At 46.0% G+C, this 26,901-nt stretch overlaps 1 protein-coding gene across 2 annotated transcripts; it reads right to left on the bottom strand.

Moving 5' to 3' along the window:
- Positions 1-63: 63 nt before the first annotated feature.
- Positions 64-26,202, bottom strand: wdr90 (WD repeat domain 90). Of its 2 annotated transcripts, XM_061225528.1 has the most exons (43): positions 25,830-26,202; positions 25,299-25,390; positions 25,020-25,196; positions 24,726-24,864; positions 24,335-24,505; positions 23,842-23,968; positions 23,671-23,735; positions 23,472-23,584; positions 22,963-23,220; positions 22,767-22,829; positions 22,611-22,679; positions 22,425-22,535; positions 22,050-22,195; positions 20,926-20,983; positions 20,609-20,727; positions 20,038-20,199; positions 19,477-19,607; positions 18,846-18,962; positions 18,361-18,596; positions 17,745-17,881; positions 15,673-15,803; positions 15,246-15,376; positions 14,652-14,813; positions 13,368-13,496; positions 12,806-12,939; positions 12,453-12,493; positions 12,101-12,232; positions 11,573-11,719; positions 11,398-11,477; positions 11,198-11,300; positions 10,393-10,514; positions 10,139-10,295; positions 9,614-9,804; positions 8,916-9,084; positions 7,181-7,298; positions 6,604-6,772; positions 5,725-5,847; positions 4,874-5,048; positions 4,181-4,311; positions 3,934-4,077; positions 3,676-3,795; positions 1,230-1,314; positions 64-892 (listed from the first exon to the last, which is right to left on the bottom strand). In XM_061225528.1, exons 1-43 carry the CDS (start codon positions 25,840-25,842, stop codon positions 735-737), a joined length of 5,556 nt encoding a protein of 1,851 aa, XP_061081512.1. In that variant the 5' UTR covers positions 25,843-26,202; the 3' UTR covers positions 64-734. The 2 variants fall into 2 exon arrangements, with proteins under 2 accessions (XP_061081512.1, XP_061081520.1); XM_061225536.1 differs by lacking the exons at positions 64-892; positions 1,230-1,314; positions 3,676-3,795; ... (3 more) ...; positions 5,725-5,847; positions 6,604-6,772 and adding an exon at positions 6,803-6,843.
- Positions 26,203-26,901: the final 699 nt, after the last annotated feature.

The following is a 26,901-nucleotide window of genomic DNA, read 5'->3' as shown; positions in this document are numbered from 1 at the left end:
AATGCATATGGTCAGAAAATGACTATACATTGTGTAGAACAGGTAATCGACAGTCTGTATTCATTTAAAAAAAAAAAAACTTTAATAAAAACATCAGCACAACATTTCTACGATTGTGACCAAAACTGGTACATGTTCTTCTCCAGCTATAAGCAAACGTATACATACATTCATAATTAAAAGATTTATCCATCTCTCTGGTCAGAAAAGATATGAGTTTGGAAATGTGGAATCAATTTTGTCCCCAACACTGAAAACTACACTACACTCGAGTCCCAACACCAGTTCTATCTAATGTAAACTACAACAAATTCCAAGGAGGGGGCAGGTGTTGATAGTGATATGTCAGAGAAAGATTCTTAAGTAATAGTATAAGAACCATGGAGACAGAATGTTATCAAGACCCAAATATCTGGTGGATCAGGAGAAATAAAATTCATGACATAAAATTAAAAATATAAATAAAATGTGCAACAAATAATTGTAAAAAAATCCTTCACAGAACCCACAAAACGGGCATTTTCTTTGTCCAAACCTATAAACAAGAACTACATAAAAACTAGAAGTCTAAATTCAAATACATCCATATATTCACCAGCTTTAGCTCCACCATACAGATGAATGGCTGGGCAGTCTCACACATAGGATAAGGTGATTTAATATAGCTCAGATAAGATGCAGTTCTCCTGTGGTCTGGATGCTGCAGTCAGATGAGGCTCATTGGAGCTCTTTGCCTAAAGCCCATGCACCTCCCACAACAGGATCTCATTGTAGGCTGATGTGAAAAGGTACTTCCCTGACGGGGAGAACCGACACACTTGCAAAGAGTCACTGTGGGTGGAAAAGTCCTGGAACTTTCCACTAGTGGACTTGATAAGCTTCAACAGGCGTTCTGGGGAGAGAAGAGGGCATGAATGAGAACAAATATAGCACACGGTATAAACCAACACATCACTGAAAACAAATATAGCACACAGTATAAACCAACACATCACGGAAAGCAAATACAGCGCACTACAATCCAAAACATCACTGAGAAGAAATAAAGCACAAAGTATAAGCCAAAATATTACTGTGAACAAATGAAGCAGTGCATATTACACAAGACATTACTGAGAAGAAATGTAGTACACTGTACACAGCACATCACTGAGAACATAGTACATCTGTATGTAGAACACTAAATACACCAACATGTCACTGACCATGGGAAGAGGAAGTGGGCTTACCGTTAGAACCAACAGCAACAAGACAACCTACTGAGGAGAGGCCCAGGCATGTTGCCCAATGAGACAAAGCAATCTTCTTAATCACCTGTGGCAAGAAGAACTGTGAGTAAAATATTAACAGGGTACAGCGACAAATCTCAAAGGGCCAGATTTACGTACATGAAGCTCGCAGCGCAAAATGCAGCCTGATGAGAGTGTTGGTGCAGTTGCTGTCTGCTTGAAATTAACATCTTATTTACGAAGGCTACAGCTCATAACTCAATCAGCAAATGGGACGAAGCACATTTTGTGAATGAGGCAGATCTTAAACAGTGCAGTTAAAATGCGTGTTTAGTGCATTGAATATCTTCTTGTATATCCATGTAAAAGCATATCCAGCGCAGGACAAAATGTGTACGTATTCCAGCTGTGGTGGCTATTGTCTTTTCCATGACATATTATATTTCTCCCAGAGAAATGTGAATGGCTGGTTGTTTGTCACAGAAGTCTTTCCCCATTCCTTTTCTGTGGTTGTTTAGGAGGATAACTCATCAAAACAACTCCGTTTTTATTATTTTAGTATTGCCAGTCGAGAATGCTCTGTTTCTAACAATGTTCTATTAAAAGCAATGGTCTTTGTGCAATGGAAAAAAGTGATTCAAAAGAGCATATCAATGCATTCAGCCTACACATATAAGTGGCAATGCTTTTTTGAAACTTTACACACTTGTTACTGTCACTGTGCTTGAGCACGTAATTTCAGTAATTTCCCACAGCTTTGCATGAGATATTGGTTAATTGAATAAATTATTTTCTAAATATTTTCTATGACAAACATCCAGCCTTAAGTATTGCTTCGCTGCAATCAATAATTAATATTTAATATTAATAATCTGTTTGATGTCTTATTGGAGTTGAAATAGCGTGTTTTTTGTAAAAGATATTATTTTATTGCAAAATAATTTAAAGATTCTGAAAATCGTCGAAAAGGCCTAGTAAATCTGGCCCAAAGTATGGTCATTGGCCACTGCCCAATGTTATGACAGCTGCGAGAAACATCTGTAAGAACATCCAGTTTTACAGTCACAATATCATAGCTTGCAGTCAAAAGTATTAGCTTTTATACCTATCAATGGTCCTAATAGTTTAAAATGAATTCCATGACATGAATTTACAAGCTCAATTTGATAATTGTGAAACTGAGGCCCTGAAAACATGGTAGCTGACATACGTTCACACTGCTATTCCTGAAGTAAAACCTACAGTATTGCCCAAGGTTTTCTCTTAAGGGTGGGGGTGTTACGACCTCTGTTGTATATTTGTGCACATCTGTCTCTGCTGCAGTCTCATTTTCTTCCGGGTTGTCATCAGATTGGCCATGGATTGTGATTACTTATTTTTGACCATTGTCTCGTACAATTCAACCCCAATTCTCGTCTAGCCCTTCTTGGATTATTTGTTTGACCATTGTCTAGTTTGATTGGACGGATTCTCAACCAGCCCTTGCAGTTTGTTTGTCCAGTGGATTTTGTTTGACTCAATTCTACCCAAATTATCATTCTGCCCCTCTGCTTGCCATACAGTGACTCTATTAAGAGCATTCCTAGCTGAATTATTATTTTTGAAGGTGATTCTGGTTGTCATTTTAAATCTCTGTTGGGGGTATGCTACTCTTGGCCTGCAGATTAAGTGTCACACCCAGCAAGCCTTTGAAGACTAGCTAGGCTTCAGCTAGTTTTCTTTAGATAGTTAAGTACTGTTGTTGCTCGTTGGTAAGCGACAGTCATTACCATTACCCATTCTACACTCATTTCCCTCATTCCTTTTCCTGTTATGGTCTAACCTAGACATAACAACGACTCAGTTTCTCTGTAACAATGGACAATTGACAAGGATAAAAATATAAATAGTTAGTTATCAATTCTTACGGTGTTCATCCACTGTACCACTAAATATATTATCTGTGCTTCTGAGCAACCATATTATGGTTGCATATGCTCATGGGCATAAGTATGTAATGCGTGAAAACATGACCTTATAGCTAGTTAACAATAACATAGTTGTAAATTAGTTGTAAATTATAGTAAGTGCTCTGAGCAATCAAGCTGGGCTGTTATCAAAGATTTTCATCTAGCTATTCCTCAGGCAGTTTAGGTTTATCCATGTACCATGTACAACTAGCACAGCTATGAAGAGAGTAATTCTCATGAACACAATTCTATTCGCCATGCTTCCTTGAAGCTGAATGGAGAAGCGTGTGTAAAAAGAAACAGTTCCCCTGTGGAAAAGTTGCCCTGTTTTAATTCTGGCATCAATCAAAGGTCCGGGTTTCTTGCAGATTTCTGAAAGACCATTGTCACCGGCATTGCCACATTAAGAGTGGTCTCACACTACTTGCATTTATTGTGTCTGGGCTGATGCCACGTGTGAGACAAAGTTACATCTGTTGAAGAACAACCCAAATTACCTGTTTTTTGGACATGCTATAGAATGACATTTCCTTCTCTACTCCATATCCTGTGTACAGCAATATACTTGATTCACTGGGGTAGAAAGCAGCCAGGCTGGGTGGCAGGCTGTCCGGTGCCTTTCACAAAGAACAAAAGAGGTGTGCTGGGGAGATATACAGTCACTTCAAACTATCTCAATGAATAAATAAAACCTACGGCTTAAAATAGATAAATATGTAAAAGAGCTGTTAATAGTTGATTTTTTTCAGAGCTACCTCAGGGCTGGAAGGGGCTGGGAAGGTGAGCCAATCCAGAAGCTCACACTTGTCCTTCGTCCAATCAGACGCCCAGATACTGACACGTCTGTCTGCACTGGCTGCCAACCACATCTCATTTCCTTCAAGTCCAAATTCTATGCACTGCATCACAAAAAAAGAAAAAAAAGAAAGTGCAATTACTCCTGCTCGTTTAAATCATCCCATGCTTCAAAACGCAGGAGTGAGACAGTGGTCTAGGTCTGACCTTCTTCTTGACGCACTGAATGGTGCTGATGGGCACACCCTTGTGGTCGCTGATGATGCGAAGGGTCATCCCGGTGAGGGGGCTGCTGATGGCCATCAGGCCATCCTTACCCCCTGAGAGAAGCACCTGGCCTGTGGGAGAGGGGCCAGACAGTGCCCTTGTGAGGAGGCCAGCAGCAGCACATTTGTATCTGTGGGCATTGTGGTGCTCCCTTATGTAAAGCTCTCTCATTGTTTCTGCCTATGGCACATCAGCCTCACACACAATTTAACAGTCATGTGTTTTTCAATCTCGCATCGGCCAAAAATAAAAAAGGGATGCACAAACCAGTAGTCTCGACTACCATTTCCCTGTGTAAATTCTCTGGGCCATGGTTTACAAAAAAAATCTGATTGGCTCAGATTACAAGTAATGTCGGTTGGGTGACCTTCAGCTGGTTCTCCCTTGATTAGATAAGTAGGCAGGAGTTCCCACCTGTGCAAAGCACTAATTTGTAATCTTGCAGGAGATTAGAGCTAGAATTTCTGAAATTCTCAAGTGATGTTAGCACTGGCATGTCAGTAGTAGTCCATGCCAGCTAGCATTAAGGCAAGAAATAACTCACCACGTGAATATTTTGAAATCTTAAAATGAGTCTGCAAATTTGCACCACATATCCAGCTAAAGACCAACAGAAGCAAACAGTGCTCTCACCAGCTGCAGAGTACTGCACGGCCGTGACGGACACGGGGTGGGGGTGGAGCTTCAGCTCCATCTCAGAGGTGGCCAATCGGAAGATGCGCAGAGTCCCATCACTGTACCCAGCGGCGATAAACTGGCCTCCTTTGGAAGAGCCAAGCTCTGGGCTCCAGCAGATGCACTGGCAGCTCTGCACAGCACACAGAATTGTGATACACACAGAGTCCAGGGGGATATGTACATATCTACAGGACATCTAATATGTGTATCCATCTAATATGTATATCTATCTCATTGAGCACTTTATTAGGTATTTATTAGACCTATTTTTTTTGTTATTGGTCTTCTGCTGCTGTCGCCTATCCACTTACAGGTTTCATATCTTTGATGTTTGCTGTTGTCTGTTCAGAGATGCTTTTCTGCATACCACTGTTGTAAAGCATGGTTACTTGCATTACTGTCACCTTCCTTTGACTAGTCTGGCCCTTCTCCTCTGACCTCTCTTATTAACAGCGTGTTTTTGCCTGCAGAACTGCTACTGGATGTTTTTGGTTTTTCGCTCTAGAGACTGTTGTGTATGAAATACTCAATACTCAAACCACCCTGCCTGGCACCAACAATCATTCCACAGTCAGAGTCACTCGGATCACAATTCCTCCCCTTCTGACCTTTGGTCTGAAAAACAGCTGAACCTCTTGACCACATCTGCATGCTTTTATGCATTAGGTGCTGCCACATGAGGTTGTACTGGTATACAGGTCTACCTAATAAAGTGCACAGTGAGTGTATATGTAATACGTTCATATCTGATATGTAATATGTTCTGTGATATTGCCAGTGGCCACTGAGCGGTGGCTGCCCCTCACCTGGGTGAGAACCTGGAACTGCACCAGCAGCTCGTTGCTGGGTGCGGACCACACCCGCACACTGCCGTCCTCCCCACACGTGGCGAAGCTGCTCTCGTCTGGGCTGAAGAGGACATCGTTCACCTGGACATGCAGAGACACACAGCTATCAGAGGCGTGCTCAACATTTACATCCTCCTGAACTTCCATCCAGAAAATTTCAGACACACTATTACACCGTATTGTACAGCTATGGGCATGCAGAAATCCGTCATGATAATTCCCTAAGTCTCGCTCAGTAACAAACGTCAGCAGAGTCGAGCAGTGAGGGTCTCAGTGAATCAGTGGCCGTGTGTGCAGCAGTGCGTGTGGGGTGGTCTCACCCGTAGTGTTCAGCAGTGTGTGGGGTGGTCTCACCCGTAGAGTGTTCAGCAGTGTGTGTGGGGTGGTCTCACCCGTAGTGTGCAGCAGTGTGTGTGGGGTGGTCTCACCCGTAGTGTGCAGCAGTGCGTGTGGGGTGGTCTCACCCGTAGAGTGTTCAGCAGTGTGTGTGGGGTGGTCTCACTCGTAGTGTGCAGCAGTGTGTGTGGGGTGGTCTCACCTGTAGAGTGTGCAGCAGTGTGTGTGTGGGGTGGTCTCACCCGTAGTGTGCAGCAGTGTGTGGAGTGGTCTCACCTGTAGAGTGTGCAGCAGTGTGTGTGTGGGATGGTCTCACCCATAGAGAGTGCAGCAGTGTGTGGGGTGGTCTCACCCGTAGTGTGCAGCAGTGCGTGTGGAGTGGTCTCACCCGTAGAGTGTTCAGCAGGGTGTGTGGGGTGGTCTCACCCGTAGGGTGTGCAGCAGTGTGTGTGGGGTGGTCTCACCCGTAGTGTGCAGCAGTGTGTGTGGGGTACAGCTCACCTGGCTTTTGTGGCCGCTGATGAGGCGGATGCTGGTGTTCTCCACCCAGTTGATGTACCAGAGGGTGCCCGCGGTGGTGCCCACGATGCCCATGTCCATGACGTCATCGAAGGCTGCGCTCACCACCGTGCCATCCAGGGTTATCTCCTGCTCCAGCAGCACCAGAGCACTGCAGGCAGGAGAGGAGAAGACCAGAGGCTGGAGGACGTCTCCTACTTTACAATGGATACGGGTAATCCCCTACTGTTCACAAGGTTCAAAGGAAAATGTATACTTACTGACACAGGGATAGAAATTCTACTGAAGTACTCTCAGAACAAATTATGTTTTTATTAGCTAACCTCCCCAAAGAGCAGCAAAATAAGTGTATCAACCATGTCAATACAGGCAAACACTGACCAGTGAGAACGAAAATAGCAGATGCCACAGGAAGCACAAAAGCATGCAAACACAGTGAAAACTGAGATTTAGTGAAATTAATTAAGTAAAATCATCCTCCTGATTTTAACAGGCTCTTATAGGTGGAGTGTGGATGAGTACAGAGCGCTCCCTGAAAATATGAAAATGCTTTGTGCACCTGTCCTCTGAGCTCTGCACCCCAGGCCTCATGGCCTGCACCGCTGCCACTGCCCACAGTCGGATCCTCTTGGTGTTGCTGCCCGTGAGCAGGCGGTTGTCTCTGCACAACAGGATCCCTGAAACACACAAGCACTCGCACTGCCACAACAGGATCCCTGAAACACACGAGCACTCGCACTGCCACAACAGGATCCCTGAAACACACGAGCACTCGCACTGCCACAACAGGATCCCTGAAACACACGAGCACTCGCACTGCCACAACAGGATCCCTGAAACACACGAGCACTCGCACTGCCACAACAGGATCCCTGAAACACACGAGCACTCGCACTGCCACAACAGGATCCCTGAAACACACGAGCACTCGCACTGCCACAACAGGATCCCTGAAACACACGAGCACTCGCACTGCCACAACAGGATCCCTGAAACACACGAGCACTCGCACTGCCACAACAGGATCCCTGAAACACACGAGCACTCGCACTGCCACAACAGGATCCCTGAAACACACGAGCACTCGCACTGCCACAACAGGATCCCTGAAACACACGAGCACTAGCACTGCCACAACAGGATCCCTGAAACACACGAGCACTCGCACTGCCACAACAGGATCCCTGAAACACACGAGCACTCGCACTGCCACAACAGGATCCCTGAAACACACAAGCACTCGCACTGCCACAACAGGATCCCTGAAACACACGAGCACTCGCACTGCCACAACAGGATCCCTGAAACACACGAGCACTCGCACTGCCACAACAGGATCCCTGAAACACACTCGCACTCTCACTGCCACAACAGGATCCCTGAAACACACTCGCACTAGCACTGCCACAACAGGATCCCTGAAACACACGAGCACTCGCACTGCCACAACAGGATCCCTGAAACACACAAGCACTCGCACTGCCACAACAGGATCCCTGAAACACACGAGCACTCGCACTGCCACAACAGGATCCCTGAAACACACGAGCACTCGCACTGCCACAACAGGATCCCTGAAACACACTCGCACTCTCACTGCCACAACAGGATCCCTGAAACACACTCGCACTCTCACTGCCACAACAGGATCCCTGAAACACACTCGCACTCTCACTGCCACAACAGGATCCCTGAAACACACGAGCACTCGCACTGCCACAACAGCAACACCCGCAATACGCTGTGCCAGACCTGATTCAATGCGTAACTGTCTTGGATTCAGATGCGTTTCTATGCTTTACTGAGCTTGTCTTGTATTGGAGCCTATTAAATACTCTCAAAAAGTGCAAGCCCAGCCTTCTGGTCTTCTTGGTTGGTTCAAGTGCTCCAGGCAAGATCAATCGAGCACAGAAAAGTATTTGAATCAAAAACAATTACGTATTTGACCAACGTGTGCGCTGTGGGCAAACTTACATTACCACCACCTTACTGCACGCACGCTCAGCAAATGTAACTTGTCTTCTTGTCTCGTCTCTGTCCCTGGTTATAGGTTTGCACTTTGCACTTTGATGTGCATCGCTCTGGATAAGAGCGTCTGCCAAATGCCTATAATGTAATCTATTGTAATGTAATGTCTTCAAATGTAACTTATGTCTCATGTCTGTTGGACTACTGGTTTTACAGCTATGAAAACACTGTCCATATGGAAGAGGCCCAACTGACTAACAGTTGTCGTATGTGTTTAAAGCACCCATTGGTGGTATGGTCGGCGCGCACAGGGCGGTCTGACTGACCGATCTCGCCCTCGTCAGCCTCCCAGGTCATGAAGCAGCGCTGGGTGGGGCAGTCCCAGGCGCAGACACGCCCACTGTTGGTGCCCGTGAACAGGATGCCATTGGCGTTGTAGCACAGTGAGGTCAACTCTACCTCCCCCACCTCCTCCGGCACAGCTGCTGTCTGCACCTGCAGAGGAGACACGCCGTCCTCACAATCCCGCGCCTCCCAATCCCGTGCCTCACAACAGAAACTAGGGCTGAACTATTCATCCATTTCACATCGTAAAAGCAACGTTTTTTTTAAAGAATTACATTTGTATGGTTTTGCACTTTGTTGTACGTGGCTCTGGATAAGATATAGATGCCTATAATGTAATATAATGCTGTATTTAGGTTAATTCAGGAGTGCTTATTAAGTTGTCCATCTGGAGAAAAAGTGAGGTTAGCGACCCAATCGACAAGAATAACGCAAAATAAAACATAATGCTGTTGCTTTAGTGGCTAAGGTACATGACTGGGACCAGGAAGGTTGGTGGTTCAAGCCCTGGTGTCGCCACAAAAATATCTGCACAGCTGTTGAGCTGGGCCATAACCCCAAATTGCTCCAGGGGGGATTGTTCTAATCAACTGTAAGTCGCTTTAGATAAAAGCGTCAGATAAATAACTGTAATGTAATGTAATGTAATGTTGAATAATGAGCTGTTGGCACTGGTCACCCGTAGCTGCGCGTCCGGGCCTTTGGGCTCGATGAGGCAGAAGAGGGCTCCAGAGCTGCCCACGCAGGCCAGCTGGCTGGAGGAGACGGGGCTGAAGCCCAGGTCCTGGAGCGGCTGCTGGAGGCTGACGCTGGACAGCAGCTGGTACGTCCTGGTGCTCCACAGCGCCACCCCCGGGTCTGTGTAGTCTCCTGCGCCAAGACAAAAGACAACATTTCTTTTCAGCGCGTTAGAAGAAAAACCGTGCCGAAACTATAGAGGTTAAGAATAACGGTTTGGCCAACTCACCATGCAGCCCACAGGTGCTGGAGACATGCAAAAGCCGAAGATAAGACAAGAACTCCGCAAAACTGTGTCTCCTGCTGTGTTTGCAACAACAAAATGACATCTTTGTCCGTCGTCAGAGAGTCGAAAGTCTTTTTATTATTATTATTATTTTTTTATCAACGCAAGTTGTAAACACAGCAGGAGAAGCACTGTTGCCAAACTACAGGGGCAGCTGGAAGGCCGTCGACCAAAACTGACCAATAGAAAGGAAGAAGAGATCATCTCTGGAGAAGGCCAGGCCCTGCACCTCCCCCTTGTGGTGAGAGAGGGTCTTCTTGCAGGTGCCGTCGCGGACGCTCCAGATGCAGACGAGGCTGGCGGATTCGCCGCTGCCCGCCGACGCGGAGGCGACCGTCTGTGCAGAGAAGGAACACACAGAGAGGCATGAGAGCTGGCAGCCCCCCCCCCCCCCTCGCCCACAGACCGCACGGCGTCTCGCCACCGAGCTCTACCTGCGCGTCATTGGCCACGGCCAGGGTGGAGATCTCCTCTGTGTGGCCCAGCCAGTGTCTCTGAGAGCCCGTGTGCAGGTCCTCCACCACCACCACACAGCCGCAGGAGTACGCAAACAGCCCTACAAGAGACACAGCAGAGGCCTCATCAGGAGGAGCGAACCCAAATGTGGAAGAGTCGCGGTTCAGTTTGATAACGCTTTCAGTCCCACGCACAATATGCAGCTCAACCCAAATCTTGGCTTTGGGCTTTGGTTGAGAAAATGTAAAAACATTGAGTAGGGTTTTAATAGGGGCTCAAAACCAGTCATTTTGATATATGGCACTCTTGGGATTTTACGGCAGTTACGCTTGAGTACCATGCACCCTTGGGACTGAAAGAGTTCAGGGCTGTTTACAGTTTGGTGATGTATGATCGTTGCTACCGAAGATTATCAGTTGCAAATACTTTTTGTTCATACTAGAGCGACAGGCGATTTGTGATCTTCACAATCATATTTGTGCCACTCAATGGCAGTAAATTGGACTAAACTTTGACCCAGTAGCTGGCTCAGTTGTCATGACAACACTATAGAAGTTTCTCCTCAACCAAAAATGAATTATCTTTAGCGTAAGTATAAATGACTCCATTTCGGCGATGCGTTCTATTATCATTTATGTGCTTATACATTTTATGAGCAATAGTGTTCAATGTGAAAGGAATGTTGGTACCAATGTAGCGATACCCATCAGACAATCATACACCTCCGTACTGTAAACTGGCCTTTAGATACACTGGCAGGGCAGAAGGGCTAACACAATGTACCCGTGTCTGGATTCCAGACCATGTTCCCGCGCCCATTCCCGTTATATCCAATCACAGCCTTCAGCTTTAGGCCCTCCTCTCCAGGCCGGGGCGCCGCAGTACCCTGAGAGAGACACATAGGGAATTCTGGGAAATCATATTCACCATCGAGGACGATGAAAACATTACAGATGTTTGAGTGAGCGCAACAGCCACTGCACCTGATCCAGGACAGAGGTCTTGAAGCGCGGAGTGAAGTGCCTGTAGGAATCCGGACGGATTGGTGGCTTCTCCTGTGCCACTGAAAGGCAAAACAAGAATGAAATAATAAACGCTTCCCAGATGGAAAGCCTTGGTGAGAGACAGGTAAAAAGCTAAGTTGAGCGAGGGACTTGCCAGAGTGACTGGTGACTCCGTTCCTCTGGCTGGCTGCAGTCCCACTCCCTGCCATCTCTGTGACCCTGAGGAAGGAGCCCGACACTGGAGCGGACGGGACAGAGAGCGCTTCCTCTGTGTCCTCGCAAGCAGACAGGAAGCCGAGGGCTGCAAGGACACACACACACACACACATATATACCCACACACACACACACACACATACATACATACATACACCCAAACACACACACACACACACACACACACATACATACAGACATACATACACACACACATACATACATACATACATACACACACACACACACACACACACACACACACACACAAATATATACCCACACACACACACACACACATACACACACACATATATATATAAATATATATATACCCCCCCCCCCCCCCCCACACACACACACACACACACACACACATTTAATACAGAATACATTATGTACCAAGCTATAGTGTGTCATTGACTGTACTGAAAGGCCAGGTCAGTCTGTAAGAGCCCCACCCCACCTTCAGGGCTGTTTCTGTTCATAGGGCTGATGTCCAGACACGGCGGGGAGGCTGATGGGAGGGGCACAGTCTGTCGGGGCATCCCATTGGACAGCAACAACGGACTGATCCGCTCCAAATGATCTTCTGGAGCTGCACAGGTCAATATCCACAACTAAGAACAGTCCCTGTACAGGCTGCTTACTGGCCACAACATCAATACTTATTGCTTCAATTCAGCATCAAGTTTTATTCATCCAAATTACCAAAAGAAAATACCAAACTCTTAACAAGGTTGAATGCATAGCACATTACATAACGAGTTCAGCAAATCTGACTCAAATATGATCGACAGGAGCTTAAATGCACTTACCGGATTTAAAAGGAGAGGCAGACCGTACGACAGGAGACGGGCTAAAGCAGTAGATAGAAATGATGATGTTGTTAATTTATATATAGTGTACAGCCTGTGTATCTAAACGTGTGTAAGACTATGGAGTAGTCCTGGGTCAAATACAAAATTGTTTTAGTTTCAAATATTTTTCTGGGTTCGACTTGCCTGGTACAAATTGCCTTGGTGAGCCAACCAAAAGGACCAGGGTATACACTTTTTGAGAAAATTTTAGGTTTGAATACACCAGACAAGCTCAGTAAAGTGTATAAAAATATTTGAATCCAAAACAATTACGTATTTGACATAGTTCCGCTATGAAGGTTGACTCTTACCTCCTCCTCTTCACTGACTCTTCAGAATGGGCCAGGAAGTCCCAGTAAAAGATGGCTTCTCCCACACTGACCACACCAAGCTGGTCTGGAGTGAAGCTCACCTGCTGTATGGGCTGGGAATGGCCGATGAACACCTGGAACAGACAGACAAATACCAGCAGAAACTGTAAATGGAACTCAAGTATATGTCACAATTAACAAGACATCTTCATTATGTTAGCGAACGTGGGAGCCTCTTTCCATGAGGATCATTGTTATTATTATTTAACACTCTAAGAAGTATTATTAATATTAATATTATGATTATATAGTATTTGTATATCTTTTTTATAATGACAAAAGGGAACATTATATAAGTATTGTATAAATAACAGTATTGTTATTCTTATTAAAAGATGTATTTTCCACAGCATTAGATGAAGCCTCTCAGACACCCCGGCCCTCACCTGCATGGCAGCCAATCGCCATTGGTGTGTGAATGGGTGAATGAGAAGCATCAATTGTACAGCACTTTGGATAAAGGCGCTATATAAATGCCAACCATTTACCATTTACCATTTACCTGTGCGTTGACGTGGAGCTGCATCCTGTAGTCCCACACTTTCAGCACCCTGTGCCCCGCGCTCAGCAGGTAGAGGCCGTCCTCGCTCACCGCCAGAGACGTGCACTGCTGCTTGTGCACGTTGGACACCTGCAGGGGGCGAGAGAGAGTCAACACCTCAACACCAGTACAAATCAACACAGGCCCCACACAGAAAAAGAGTATTTTTACCCTACATTTAGAACATTTTACTCCAAGTGTGTGAAATTAAGATTGACAATTGTACTGCGGCATATTGGAGGGGTGATTTGGCTCTGAACAGTGTGAGCAGGGTGCTAATCCAAAGTAGCTCATCTCTCCATAGCAAAGCCAGTCACCAGGTATCTTCTGGATTGACATTCCCCCAGCGCACAAAACTCCAGTGGTTGCCAGAGGTATAGCAGCTTATTAAGCCTCTGGTGCCAAAAAGCTAATTTCCCCAGTGAAATCCATTAAAAACTATGGCTTTACCCTGCCAAATTTGTATTATTTTGGACAGTACTTTTTAATTATAAAATGTATTCACACTGAACCAGGGACACATTTTTTTACATTCATATTCATTCCTTCAGATTCAGGTTCAGAGTGTTCATGCACTGCGTCAAAAACAGCCCCAGTGCACATGGTCTGGTGCCATCTGGATCCACTTAGAGGTTTAACGCGTTGTGTGTTCAGAGATGCTCGTGTTGTAATGCATGGTTATTTGCGTTACTGTCACCTTCCTGACAGCTTTGACCAGTATATGGCCCTTCTCCTCTGGCCTCTCTAATTAACAATGTGTGTTTTCCCGCAGAACTGCGGTCAAAATCACTTGGATCACATTTTCCCTATTCTGACATTTGGTCTGGACCTCTTGAACATGTCTGCATGCTTTTATGCATTTAGTTTATGCATTACATCACATTATTACATGGCATTTAGCAGACGCTCTTATCCAGAGCGACGTACAACGAAGTGCAGATCAAACACAAGTACAAGTGCGAAGAGGACCTGAGAGGACATACAGATAATCAGAACCCTTGAAGATGTTTGGCTGATTAAATATTTGCATTAACAAGCTGGTGTACAGGTCTGCCGAATATCTAGAGAGCAGTCCGTGAGCATTTGGACAGTGGTACAATTTCTGTTCTATTGGCTCTGTACTCCAGCACATTAGATTAGAAATGAAATAATGAAGATGAGGTTTCTCACTGAGTGAGTGTATTTCAGTGATAAATGCTAAATGCTAAATGCTAAACTCCAGAAAGGCCCGGGGGGCTGGGTTACCTCTCTCAGCAGCCTCCCTGTTTTGGCGTAGAGCCAGAGGATCTTGTTGGCAGAGGTGGTGATCAGCAGGTGGCCGGTGGAGACGGGGGGGAAGCAGACCTTCACAGCCGAGTCCAGGCTGGTGCTCTCCACGTCCAGGATGCTGACGTCCACCCTCAGCAGCTGAGGGAGACAGAGGGAAGGTAGCTACCGTCACACGCCAGTCAAACTTCTCCTGTTGCTGGACCTTCATGTCTTGCGTTCAGGAGAAAAACGCTTGGGTACACTACAATGAGGTCGGACACTGCGATGGGTCTCAAAATTCCCAAGTAAAATGACTGTTTAGTGAATTAAAAAGAGCTCTTTTAGTTTATTCCCTGTCATTTTCAATCATTGCTTCTATGAGTTGACACACGGTTTAGTAGATCTTTAATAGATGCTTAAGAGATCAGTATTAGGTCTGCTAGGAGCCAATGATTTTCATTTGAACACGGTTTATCACCTTTACTGCTCCGGACCTTACTGCTGTCCTGATTTGTAAAATGTAGTCAGTGCACCGCACAGCATCAGCCGGGTAAGTGAGTCTCGGTGGGGAGATCGGTGTCAGTCCATTACCTCATCCAAGGAGCGAGCGTCCATGACAGTGACGATGTGCTCAGAGGGCCCAACAAACGCCAGGCAGCGACTGTCGCTGCTCACCGCCAGGGCATCGGGACTGCGCTCCACGCCGCGCGCCACCACGTTACCTGCACAGGGGACAGACCGCACGTCACCTGCCAGAGCGCCGGCGGCCAGGTCTCACAGGGGGGACGGCCTTCTCACCCGGCACCAACGAGCAGACAGCCTCACTTTGGCAGGTGACACTTTACACTAAGGTTACATGTAGTTGTTAAGTAACTACTGAGAAGTTAATCAGTACAGCTTTGTTTATGTATTTGTATCATTAATTCATCTTAACAACTACATTAATTAATGCCAGTGCATGTGCACTTGTTGTAAAGTGTGACCGTTTGGCATTTAGAGCTGAGTGGAAGAGACTCACCCAGGGCTCTGAGGATGTGGTAGTCATCCAGTGAGGCGTTATAGAGAACCAGAGAGCCCAGAGATCCAGCACTGTACATGAACTCTCCATCAGGGGAGAAGGCCAAGCCTATGACCTCTCCCCTATGCTGTCTGCAAAGACGAGCACAAACAAGCACAAACTAGCAGCCACACTCAGGACAGTTCCTCACATTCAGTTATCCAGGACATTCAGTTACCCAGGACATTCAGTTATCTTATCTAGAGCCACTTACAACACAGGAGAAGCATCGTTCTCCAAAGAATCCTCCTTCACTAACATGCCACATCACTAAGACACAAGTGCAAGATGAGGAGGATAACCAGGCTATATCATAACAAGCACTCAGAAGAGAAAAACAAACATATAAACTAAAACCACAAAACTACCATGACATGAATCAGTACGGTGAATAACTGCAGCTACATTTAATACTTTCCTTTCATTTAGTTTCAGTAAATGCTTTTATAGCCTCATGTTTCGACCAGCAGATGTCGACCTCGACCACCACAGAAATATACTCACCAACAGTCTTAATTGCCAAGAAGTAAGAATTTAAAATGCCAGTGCAGCACAAAATGCCAGTGCAGCACAAAAAGCTATACAATTCTGACACAACAGGAGGGCATTTAAGTGATGAACATCACCAACATTGCAGCCTCCCAAAACTGAGCACCATAGCAGACACAAACAATATAGGCGATAAAATCTTCTCACCCACACATTTGCATTAGTACTAAATTAAGAGCTGAAGACGGAGAAGACTGCAGCAGCTGAATAAAAACTCAACACACTATCCTTCCTTTCACCTCTTCATTTAGAGCGCAGGGTTTGAGCAATCAGCATGTCTAAGATCACGTCAACCAGTCCTGCTCTCTGCCTATCAATGGCAAGCAGGAAAGCCTCACTATTAAATCACCACTGTACACATTTTTACATATTTCTGTGCGCATATTTCTTAATAAACAGGGCTTTGAGCAGAGGGCCTGATGTGTACCGTTTGAGTCAGGCACACATTGTGGTTAGACGAGATCAGCGAACATATACGCTGCCAAACGCACACAAACGCAAGACGGCACTGCATGTCGTCATGAATACAAACCACCCCGGACACAAAGGGTCCGATTCACGGCCGACATAAAGCCCGTTTGAACAGGGATGCGCCCCGTCCTACATTCAAAACGCCATCGTTGATGAGAGGTCATTGAGAGTGAGAGAAACCATGAAGTGTGACTGCATTAAGGAAGCGGCTGCTTCACGGGGCATTGCCTCGAAAAAGCTAATTTATAACAGAATACTACAACAGTATACTCTATGGTCATCAATATGAATTTTTCATCAATATGGATTTTTACACAATGTGAATTATGAGGTTAAAGTGCAGACTGTCACTTTTAATTCTAAGGTATTCATATCAGGTAATCATAATCACTTCCTTGTCTGTCTTTGGCACAACTGTTGTCCTCATGTTGACAAATGGCCATAACAGACTCCAAAGGAAATCTAAATCTTGGAATCAAGACAAGACACTGAAAGGTTTCTTATACATGCACTAAAGAAGCGATTGAATACACCAGACTGATCAGAAACAGCTGAGAAACCAACTGTCCAATTACTTTTGAAGAGACTGTATAAATGGGGATGTAATTCAGACACAGATCACCCGATATGAAATGCTTGTAAATACCCTCAAAGGTGACAGTACACACTTTAACCTACTTTTCATTGTTGAACAAATCCAATGCGCTGGAGCACAGAGCCAAAAGAACAGAAACTTTACCACTGTCCAAATACTTATGGACTGCACTGTAATTACTGGGATAAACAAAAAAATGCCAACATGTGGAAAAACACTGTACTTTCTAAATGTTTCAATGGAGCCAATGGGTTGCAAATTGCTCTAAAACACACAAACTGTAAACGGTAGTTTTGAACACGTAGAGGAATGTTGTAAAAACACACACTAAACAATCGTACCAATGCGCAAATAACACAAACAAACAAACTGTAGCATAATACTGGTGTATGCTGGTGTAAGCAGTGCGAGGGCTCACTTGTGCTCTGCCAGCAGGCTGGAGCTGGCGATGTTGAAGACCCGGACCACCCCGGAGCTGGAGCCACAGGAGAACACCTGCTGACTGGGGTGGAAGGCCACGGAGCAGGGCACGTCCTCGGAGACAAAGTCATATAGCTGGGGCAACACAGGGAGGGCGCTGTTAACCGGATTCAAACATTTATGTTTCAGCTATGTTCATAATGAACCTACACGTACACACAGACACGTACACACAGACACAAACACACACACGCTTGCACACAGACAGACAGGCAGACACAAGTTTGCGCATGCATACACACAAACACGCACAGACAAGAGAGACACACAAATACAGACAAACAAACACACACACCCACACAGGCAGACAGACACTTGCGTGCACAATCGGACACAAATGCACACTGACAGACACACTTACACATGCACACACAGACAGACAGACAGACACATACAGTATACACACACACACACACACACACACACACAGACACACTTGCATGCGCACATACAGACATACAGACACACTTGCTTACACATACACACACAGACAGACAGACACAGACAGAGACTCGCTCACGTATACACACATACACAGGAAGTGCATTGCACACCTGCTGCAGGGAGTCCAGGTCCCAGATCCGGACACTGCCATCGCGGGAGGCAGTGGTGACGCGCCTCCGGATGCCGTCCACGCAGAAGCCCAGCACAGTGTCGGTGTGTGACCTCATCAGCGTGCTGTACTTGCGGCTCTGAACGTCCAGGTAGCCCAGGTTCCCTGTGCTGGTGGCCGCCAGCACGCTGAGCCCCTCCTCGCTGACCGACACCAGGCTGACTGGCCCCTCATGCACTGAAGACAGAGACACTTACACAGTCCTGCCACAAGGGGGAGCTTTGCATTGACCAATTTGGTGACGTGTGCACTAGTTGAGTGAGTGTGTGTGTGTGTGTGTGTGTGTGTGTGTGAGAGTGTGAGTGAGTGAGTGAGTGACCAGGTCTGTATGTTCAGAACATCCCAGACATACAGGCCCTGACAGAAAGACAAGCATAGGAGGGAGGTTCTGAAATGAAGAAAAGCAGAGAGCCCTGCGGTGCTCACCAGCCTCCAGAAAGACGCTGGAGAAGTCCAGGGGCCACAGGCGCAGGTAGCCGTCCTCAGAGCCCGTGGCACAGAAGGCAGGGGAGACGCTGATGCTGTTCACAGCGATGCCAGGGCCTGCCAGGGAGACGGCCCATTCAGAATCACAACCACCTCTTTATTTTAAAGTCAAGCACACCTACATTTCACAATGTCACTCAAATAATTAGGCAAACACGTAATTAAATGGTAAATGGTTGGAATATATATAGCGCCATTATCCAAAGCGCTGTACAATTGATGCTTCTCATTCACTCATTCGTACACACAGTCACACACCCATTCACACACCAACGGCGATTGGCTGCCATACAAAGCACCAACCAGCTCGTCGGGAACATTTAGGGATTAGGCCTTGCTCAGGGACACTTCGACACAGCCCGGGCAGGGGATCGAACCGGCAACCCTCCGACTGCCAGACAACTGCTCTTACTGCCTGAGCCCCTATATAATTATGCAATAAATCCAAACTAAGTTCAGTTCTAGAAGGTTCTAGAGGGTTTGCACTGGCGAGCTGCATCAAGGTCACATTTTTGTGGCACTTAAAGTGTATCTGGGCCGAGCCCTGAGACGCAGGCCGGCTCTGACTCACCGGTGCTGAAGGTCTGTTTCTCCCTGCGCTCCGAGTGGACCTGCTGGGCTGGGACCAGGCGCCTCACGTTCTTGATCGACACGCTCTTGTAATCAATCTCCAAGATGTGACCGCTTCTGCTACTCGCAAACCTGTGGGCACACACACGGCCAAGATGACAGCTCCCACGATTAAGTGTTTCTTCCAGTGAACATGTGCAACATGTCCCAATGTAGGCATTTAAAAGATTAATTAGGCAAATGAGGCAGCAGATGCTCTTTATACCCCCCTCCTGCTGCTGTAATTGGAAAATACAGGCTAGCAAGGCTGTTCATGCATGCTAACATCCGCTGTGGTGTATTCGGCATTAACCGAAACCTGTACTCCCAGGGCAACACTATGGGCAATTGTGTCTCACTGGAGTGTCAGCCACAGTCGACACACACAAGGCTAATATTACCGAAGGCTAATTCTGCACTCAGACCCAGTGTTACTCAACCAGCCGCTAGCATTCAGCACTGTGAGATAAGCGAGCGGTCGAGCAGGAAGGCGGGTGCGGAAGGCGAGCGAGGGCAGGCTCACAGTGTACGGTCCTCCGGCTCCTTGTCGGCGCAGTGGCCTTCCTCGAACGCCACGTCTGTGAAGTCCAGGGCGTGGTACTCGCCCAGGTTGACCGGGCAGGAGCGCAGCGAGCCTCCCCGCACGCGCCACAGACGGACGTTGTCCCTCCCGCACGACACCATCCTGAGGAGAGGAGAGGCAAACAATGAGCCCCTCACTCCTCTTTTTGCAGCTCAAAATTATTATTATTCTTTTTATTTTTGTTTTACAAAAGACAAAAGCACTTAATTCCTGAAGAAGCAGCTATCATAAATACACATGGGTTCATTCTAAGAGAACAAAGAATTGAGAAAATAAGCTTAATAAGGATTAATCTGGAGTTCATTCTTCCAGAATTATTTTTGCCCCATAAAACATCAAGTCCTATAAGATACACATTACTTGTATTCCCGGACAACACATCCGGATGCCTTTTAAAGTATGAGACATAAATGGACCTGCCGCGTACATGGCCCATGAAATATCTGAAGCACGGTAGGATCAGTGAATACACAGGCTGAATGGACACAGGGTGTTTATTTGGGGGTGGCACCTGGTGTCGTCGAAGAAAGCTATCTTCATGGTGTGCACGTCCACATCCGTGTGAGCCTTGGCCAGAACCACCACCTCTTTCCCTTTGGTCACCCGTCGCGTGTTCCACACAACCACCAGCTGGGGCACAGAGAAGAGGGTCAACCAAACAGGAACAGTGACACCAGTGTGAAGAGCACAATGTTACTGTATGGGATCACAGACAGACACATATGAGCACACTCATTACTCATTATGTAAAGCTAATTTAAGAACAGATGGATCATTTGACAAAGGCCGGGAACAGAAGCTTTGTGGCTGTTTGGTGGTTTTACTCACTGTTTTACTGTGGCTGTCCTTGCCGACCCCACACAGAACCCCACCGCTGTGGGAGAAGCTGAAACACAATGTCAAAGAGTAGTTGTCACCAATGCTTCAGCCATCCTGTTTCACAGACAACAGGGAACAGCTCTGAACCAACTGTGCAGAGACCATAATGCTGAATTATCTTTAGGTCTCTGTACTCTTCTGACTGTGTCATGTGCTGTAGGAGATGCCATCTTTTAGATTAGACGTTAGAGGCTCACAGCATTCACTGAACAATCATTAAATGTGTTTCTAAAAACGTATCGCTGAACAGGAGAATGGCCTGAGTTTTTTTATTAGCTAGGACCATCAAGTCTGACATGCAGTGGAGTCAGGCTTGTCCAACCAAATGTCGCAGGACTATTTTCTTGAAATAAAGGGCAAAACTGAATGACATTTAAAAAAAATCAATTGTAGGGGAGCCGCGGTGGCACAACAGGCTAAGACGCAGCAGACTCGCGGTTGCAGTTTGCAGTTCGATTCTCGGTTCTGCCAAAAAGCCAAGTTTGGCCGGAGCAAGTTTGGTGGAGCAGCAATAATTGGCTCGCTGCTCCAGAGGGAGGGACTTGGCAGGGTGAGTAGATAGCTGCACAAACAAGCACCTCGGGCGCCTCGGAATCACGGTTACAGCTTGGGAGGCGAGACGGCTTGAAGAAGGCGTGTCGCTCTCCCGTTGGCCGCCGAGGGACGGGGTGTGGGCGGCGTATCTAATACTAGCTCTAATTGAATCAGACGGGGTCCAATTGGCTACCAAATTGTGAGAAAAAGGGAAAAAAAATAAAAATAAAATCAATTGTAGCGCTTTTGTTATATAGGTTAAGAGAAAAATGTGTCAAGGCATAGGCTCTTACAGGCACACCGAGAAAAGACTTCAGATATAACTAATTCAGCACACTTCTCCCTTCCCGTGCTCCCGCCATTATACACATTGCCTCTCTTCTCTTCTTTGAGAGCAGCATAAATGTCATCCCCTTCTGTTCTATTTTTCTGATATCATGGATCTACAATCCAGTGACTCCCGACACTGACTCCACAATCGGCTGAGACCAGGGTTGAGTATCGTAGTTTACCCGGAGAGGACAGCCTGCACATAGTACCTGAGAGAGGACAGAGAGTGTGCGTGGGTTTTGAACATGGCCAGGCAGCCTCCATTCAGGTAGTTCCACACACGCACGATGCTCTGATTGCCCATCTGCGCAGACGCCAGGACAGTGCACCCGCCGTCGAACGCCAACGCAGACACCTGGCACAGGACAGGACCACACCATCACGCCTCACCCTCAAGCATTACTACCAACCCTTTGAAATTCTATTAACATGAACATTCAACTACGCAGGACAAAGCTCACATGTCTTTGTTAAATTCCTTTTGCAATTGCTATACTGTATATTTAAATTAGTCCTAGGTCATTTTACAGCTTGTAACTGTTCCCATTCGCTCGTCATGGAAAGACAGGACCCAGAGTACTCACCTTGTCTGTGTGCCCAATGAAAAATCGCTGTTGTCCAGAAACGATTTTCATTGAGACTATCACAGCATGACAGGGGTACACCACCGAATCTCCAGATTTATTCCACAAAGCCTAGGGACAGACAGCAGGCCACGGTTAGTCTGCCCTCTGTAAGGCACTTACATACAGTGACACGCTGCCACTTACACATTTGGTGGTGCATCCTCCAAAGCCAATGATTCTGTTCAGCTTCAGGATGGGGTCGGGCTGAAGTTTCTGAAGAAAAAGAAGGATGTAAAACAGAAGGAGACGTAGGAAGCGTATTAAATTCTCCATCTCCAGAACACAGGGCTCAACCCTTACCAGCCGCTCTGGTGCCTTCGTCGAGGGCAGGGAAACCGGCCGCGGGACCGTGGCAAATACCATCTGAAACATAAAAGATATTTAAGCCAGAGCTAAAACACACCCATACTGCATGTGCAAATATAAAAGATGCAGGTGAACTGTCGCTTGAAGAGGAGTGTTGAGTGAGGTGGGAAATTGCTGGGAGAAAGCCCACCTCCTCCTCTTCGCTGTCCTCTGCTTGCAGGGGGGTGACTCCGTCGTCTCTGTGTACGAAGACGTGCACACCCTCGTTTTCGACGCCCAGCATCCTCGTCGTGTCGTCCTCGTCCAGGCTCTCTAGCTCCTGCTGCTGACTCCCGTCCTCCCCCGGGTCCTGCCAGGAGTCCTGCGGCTCTCTGGTCCCTGGCGCGACGGGCCGAACGCCCAACTCGGGTACGCAGGTGGTCACCAAAGGGACACGATACCTGGAGCACTGAAGGGGGAGGAACTGGCTATGATGGAAGCATAAAACCATTCCCACAAAGACTGAGGGGGGCTGATCTAGCCGTCAGTTTTTACCATAGAAACACGATGAATGACAGCAACAGAAATCCTTTTAATTTGAGTTAGAACACTAAACTCCAACTCTAATGTTGAAGACCAAATTGATAGCACACATTAAAGATTTCTACAAAGGAATTCCACAGAGAAAAGCTGGTAGACACTCATGGGCGTATGACTCACGTGTTTGGGGGTGGTGATTTGCTGGATAAGAGAGACCCTGTCCTTCACAGGCTTGCTGATGGAAACACTGCGGGAATCCTCACGAACAGGGTCTTCAGACGCAGCTGAACCAACTGGAACAAGACAATATGAGAGCATATGTAGCGCAGTGTGGCAGGGTCCAAGAAGCAGCACATCTGATCAGAAGTAATTCACTCACTTCTGGGACTGGTACACCCTTTCTGAATTGAATCAAAAGGCATCTTGGCGCCATCAGAAGGAAACCTGAGGAATATATATTATGTGCCAGTCAAAAAATTTCATTTTTCATGTGATTAAACACGATGATCTGTACTCAGGTAGTTTGGAAGAATGTAGGACAGTCAGTTACCTGATCAAGTCATATAGATCATGCCAGCTTTCTCCCTTGGGCACAGGGTAGCACATCTCACGCGGCATTGGACTAGCGCCTTTCCCAGATCCAGTTCCTGCATGTTTGGCTTCATTGAAAGACAGCTCTGCAGAGGGCGTACAGGGCTTTTTATTAATTTTTTGTATTCTAGTTTTTTTTATGCTTCTCCCACCATTTTCTCTCCAGTTGCGAATGTCCACTTGTATTTTTCAGCGCAAATTACTGCAACCTCCACTATCAACTCAGGAGAGCCAACACAAGTTTGTGCTCCCCTCTGCTGTTTCTAGTAATATTAGCTGCAGCTTCTACTGATATTAGCTGCTGGTTCTCATGACACTGAAGTTGGCAAGTCTGGCGTGCACAGACATGAGTCAGAGGCAAACACTTGACAGGGCTTTTAGAGTTACAGCAGCCTCTGTGACAGTGCAGCTGGTAATGGTTCCTAAGGGCTACCAGAGAAACTGCTCCCCACCTGGGTCGCACAGCAAGTCGCTGGTGAACATGTTCTTCACGGACATGTTGGCGCACAGCTTCACGCTCTTCAGGTGGCTGTGGCGGCGGTTCAGGTAGACAGAGAGAACATACTGCAGGTCCATCAACAGGCAGGTCCAGCGCACCGTGGGAGGGGCCGGACCCACCAAATCTGCCCATGTGATTAAAAACACCACAGATTAACACAACTGCACTCCCTTTCCTAATAGGATTATCACAGCAAAACAACGTCTAATTACTAAGATTAATACCAGCAGCTTATCAGTTAATTTTATGGACACATGCGTTTAAGTCGAATCATCAATCCTAATGAATGATTCTTAGCAAAGAAAGGAGGAATGATTTTGACAGTGACAACTGTTGGCGTTTACCATGTCTGGCTGCTTTAGCCGTGCTCTCGTACACTGAGCCTTTAGCAGCTCCACACAGGAAGGGGAACTGAAGCCAGGTTGCTGTGGACTTAAACTCCTTGAACATGTTGGAGAAGGAGATACGGATCACCTGACTTTCCTGAAGGGTAAACAGCGTAAAAAAGGGATGTCAATGGATTGAGATGTTTTTGAAATAACCTTCTTTGATCATTATTATAAGGCATAGCAATCGTGAGCAATATATCACGATGTATATTTTGCACATCAGTACTATTGTCTGCTGTGCTACTGTACCTGAGAAGCCACATCCAAATGCACCACAAAGTGTTTGCTGGGGCTGGGCCTGAAGAGCAGGTAAAAGTAGCGTCCAGTAAGTCCAAGTGACTGAGTACTTGTCTTCGGAACCAGGATGTAGTTGCTGGCTGGAATTGATCCCCGTATGCGAAAAACTGAACATTTTAATGTTTTGTCCTGAGAACAAAAAATAAAATTAAAAAAGCTGAGTAACTATCTCCTCAAATTCAGTTAGAGGCACCGACATGGATATGCAGGCGACAGGAACAGTTACTTTACCATATAGGTGGTCACATCTCCTTCTCTGGTTGATTTCTTCCATTCCTCAATCTTCACGTGTTTAAAGATACTGACGTAAGGATGCTGCCAAGCTTGAAAGGACAGAAGAGCATAGCGCAAGTAATATAGCTACGAATAAAGGACAGCACACACCCGATTCAAATATGATTCAACAAGTCAATTTTAGTAATCAATGATTAATTTGAAAACGCTATAAACATGATACATGCTGTAAAATGGACGATATATCAAATTCATATAGCTGACTAACGTTCGACTAAATTACTCTGCTTGTTAGTTACTTGTTAGACAATCGAACTATCAATCTACATCATAAATTACTTTATTTGCTTTTTTGGCAAGTTAATGGATATGCAACCAGTGAACTCAGAGGTAATGTTAGCTAAGTTAGATAGCAAGCGAGTAGGTTAACACTAATAACATTATCTAAAATAAACAACGTTAACGTATTTAACGTCACGAAATAAAACTGGGACACAGTCAACTTAGGTATCTAGGTAGTTACGTTACCTCTAGAAGACATTGCAACGAAAATGATTCATTCACGAATATAGCTAGTTATCACTAGCCAACCTATGTAACCTAGCTAGGACAATTTCCCTTTGCTAGCGTTATGGCTAGCTAGCTAGCTAGCTAACCTATACAGGTAAGTTAGCGAAGTTACTGTGTAGTGTGTTATCTGCTCCTTAGCAGTAGTTAACGTTAACTAGCTAAGTATTCTTTTCACAGTGCTCTGACGTACAATCTGGCACCGGCTGAAGCATTTTTAAGTAGCTAGCTAACATAAGATCCGTCTTAATGAGAGACGATTTTATTTTGCCTATGTTCCTTCAGTGTGCTCAACTCTGCTCATCCAACTGTAAACATTCTTCATACTCCCGCGGCAGATACCGCCGTTTCCAATGACTAGCACGTAACCACGTTCAGTGGAAGATACCAGAAATGATTCTGGGAGATGCAGTTCTACGCAGAACGGCTCACTGTATATTATGAACCACTATTTACTGTAGGTCTAACTGCTATACGAAATGTCTGTTATGAAGTGAAATTAAGTGGTTATTTACAATAAAGAAAATGACAGTGTATTCTAGGCTGGTCAGTTGGTAGACCAGTTAAACCAGCTAGAAGTGTCAAAAACAGCTTAACCCAGGTTGACCAGCTTTTAAAGATCTGGCTACTTGAAGATCTAATATTCACCAGGGATGACAATGCGTTTTATATCAAGATGGTCAATTGTGTATATGTGGCTACTGTATATGAAAACACATGCATGCATGATGTTAATCAATTCTTACTTAAAAGCTTGGGGAAAGATGGATCACCTTTTTCAAGCCAAGACTGATACACTGTAAAGGGGACAGCAAATACCAGACTTTTCAGGGAGGCCATCTGGCCAGCAGTCACAGAGAAGATGTTTTGTTGTTTTGGCTCTGTCCTAGCACATTAGAGTTGAAATAAAACAATTTTTTAAAAGTAAGTGTGCAGACTGTCAGCTTTAATTTGAGGGTATTTCATCCATATCAAATGAACCATGTAACTACATAACTTTTCATACATTACCCCCCTATTTTAGGGGAGCAAA

The sequence above is a fragment of the Conger conger genome, chromosome 2, assembly GCF_963514075.1.
Source record: "Conger conger chromosome 2, fConCon1.1, whole genome shotgun sequence".
NCBI classification, from domain to species: Eukaryota; Metazoa; Chordata; class Actinopteri; order Anguilliformes; family Congridae; genus Conger; species Conger conger.
Note: the sequence above shows the minus strand (reverse complement) of the source record. Positions and strands in the feature narration are given on the sequence as shown.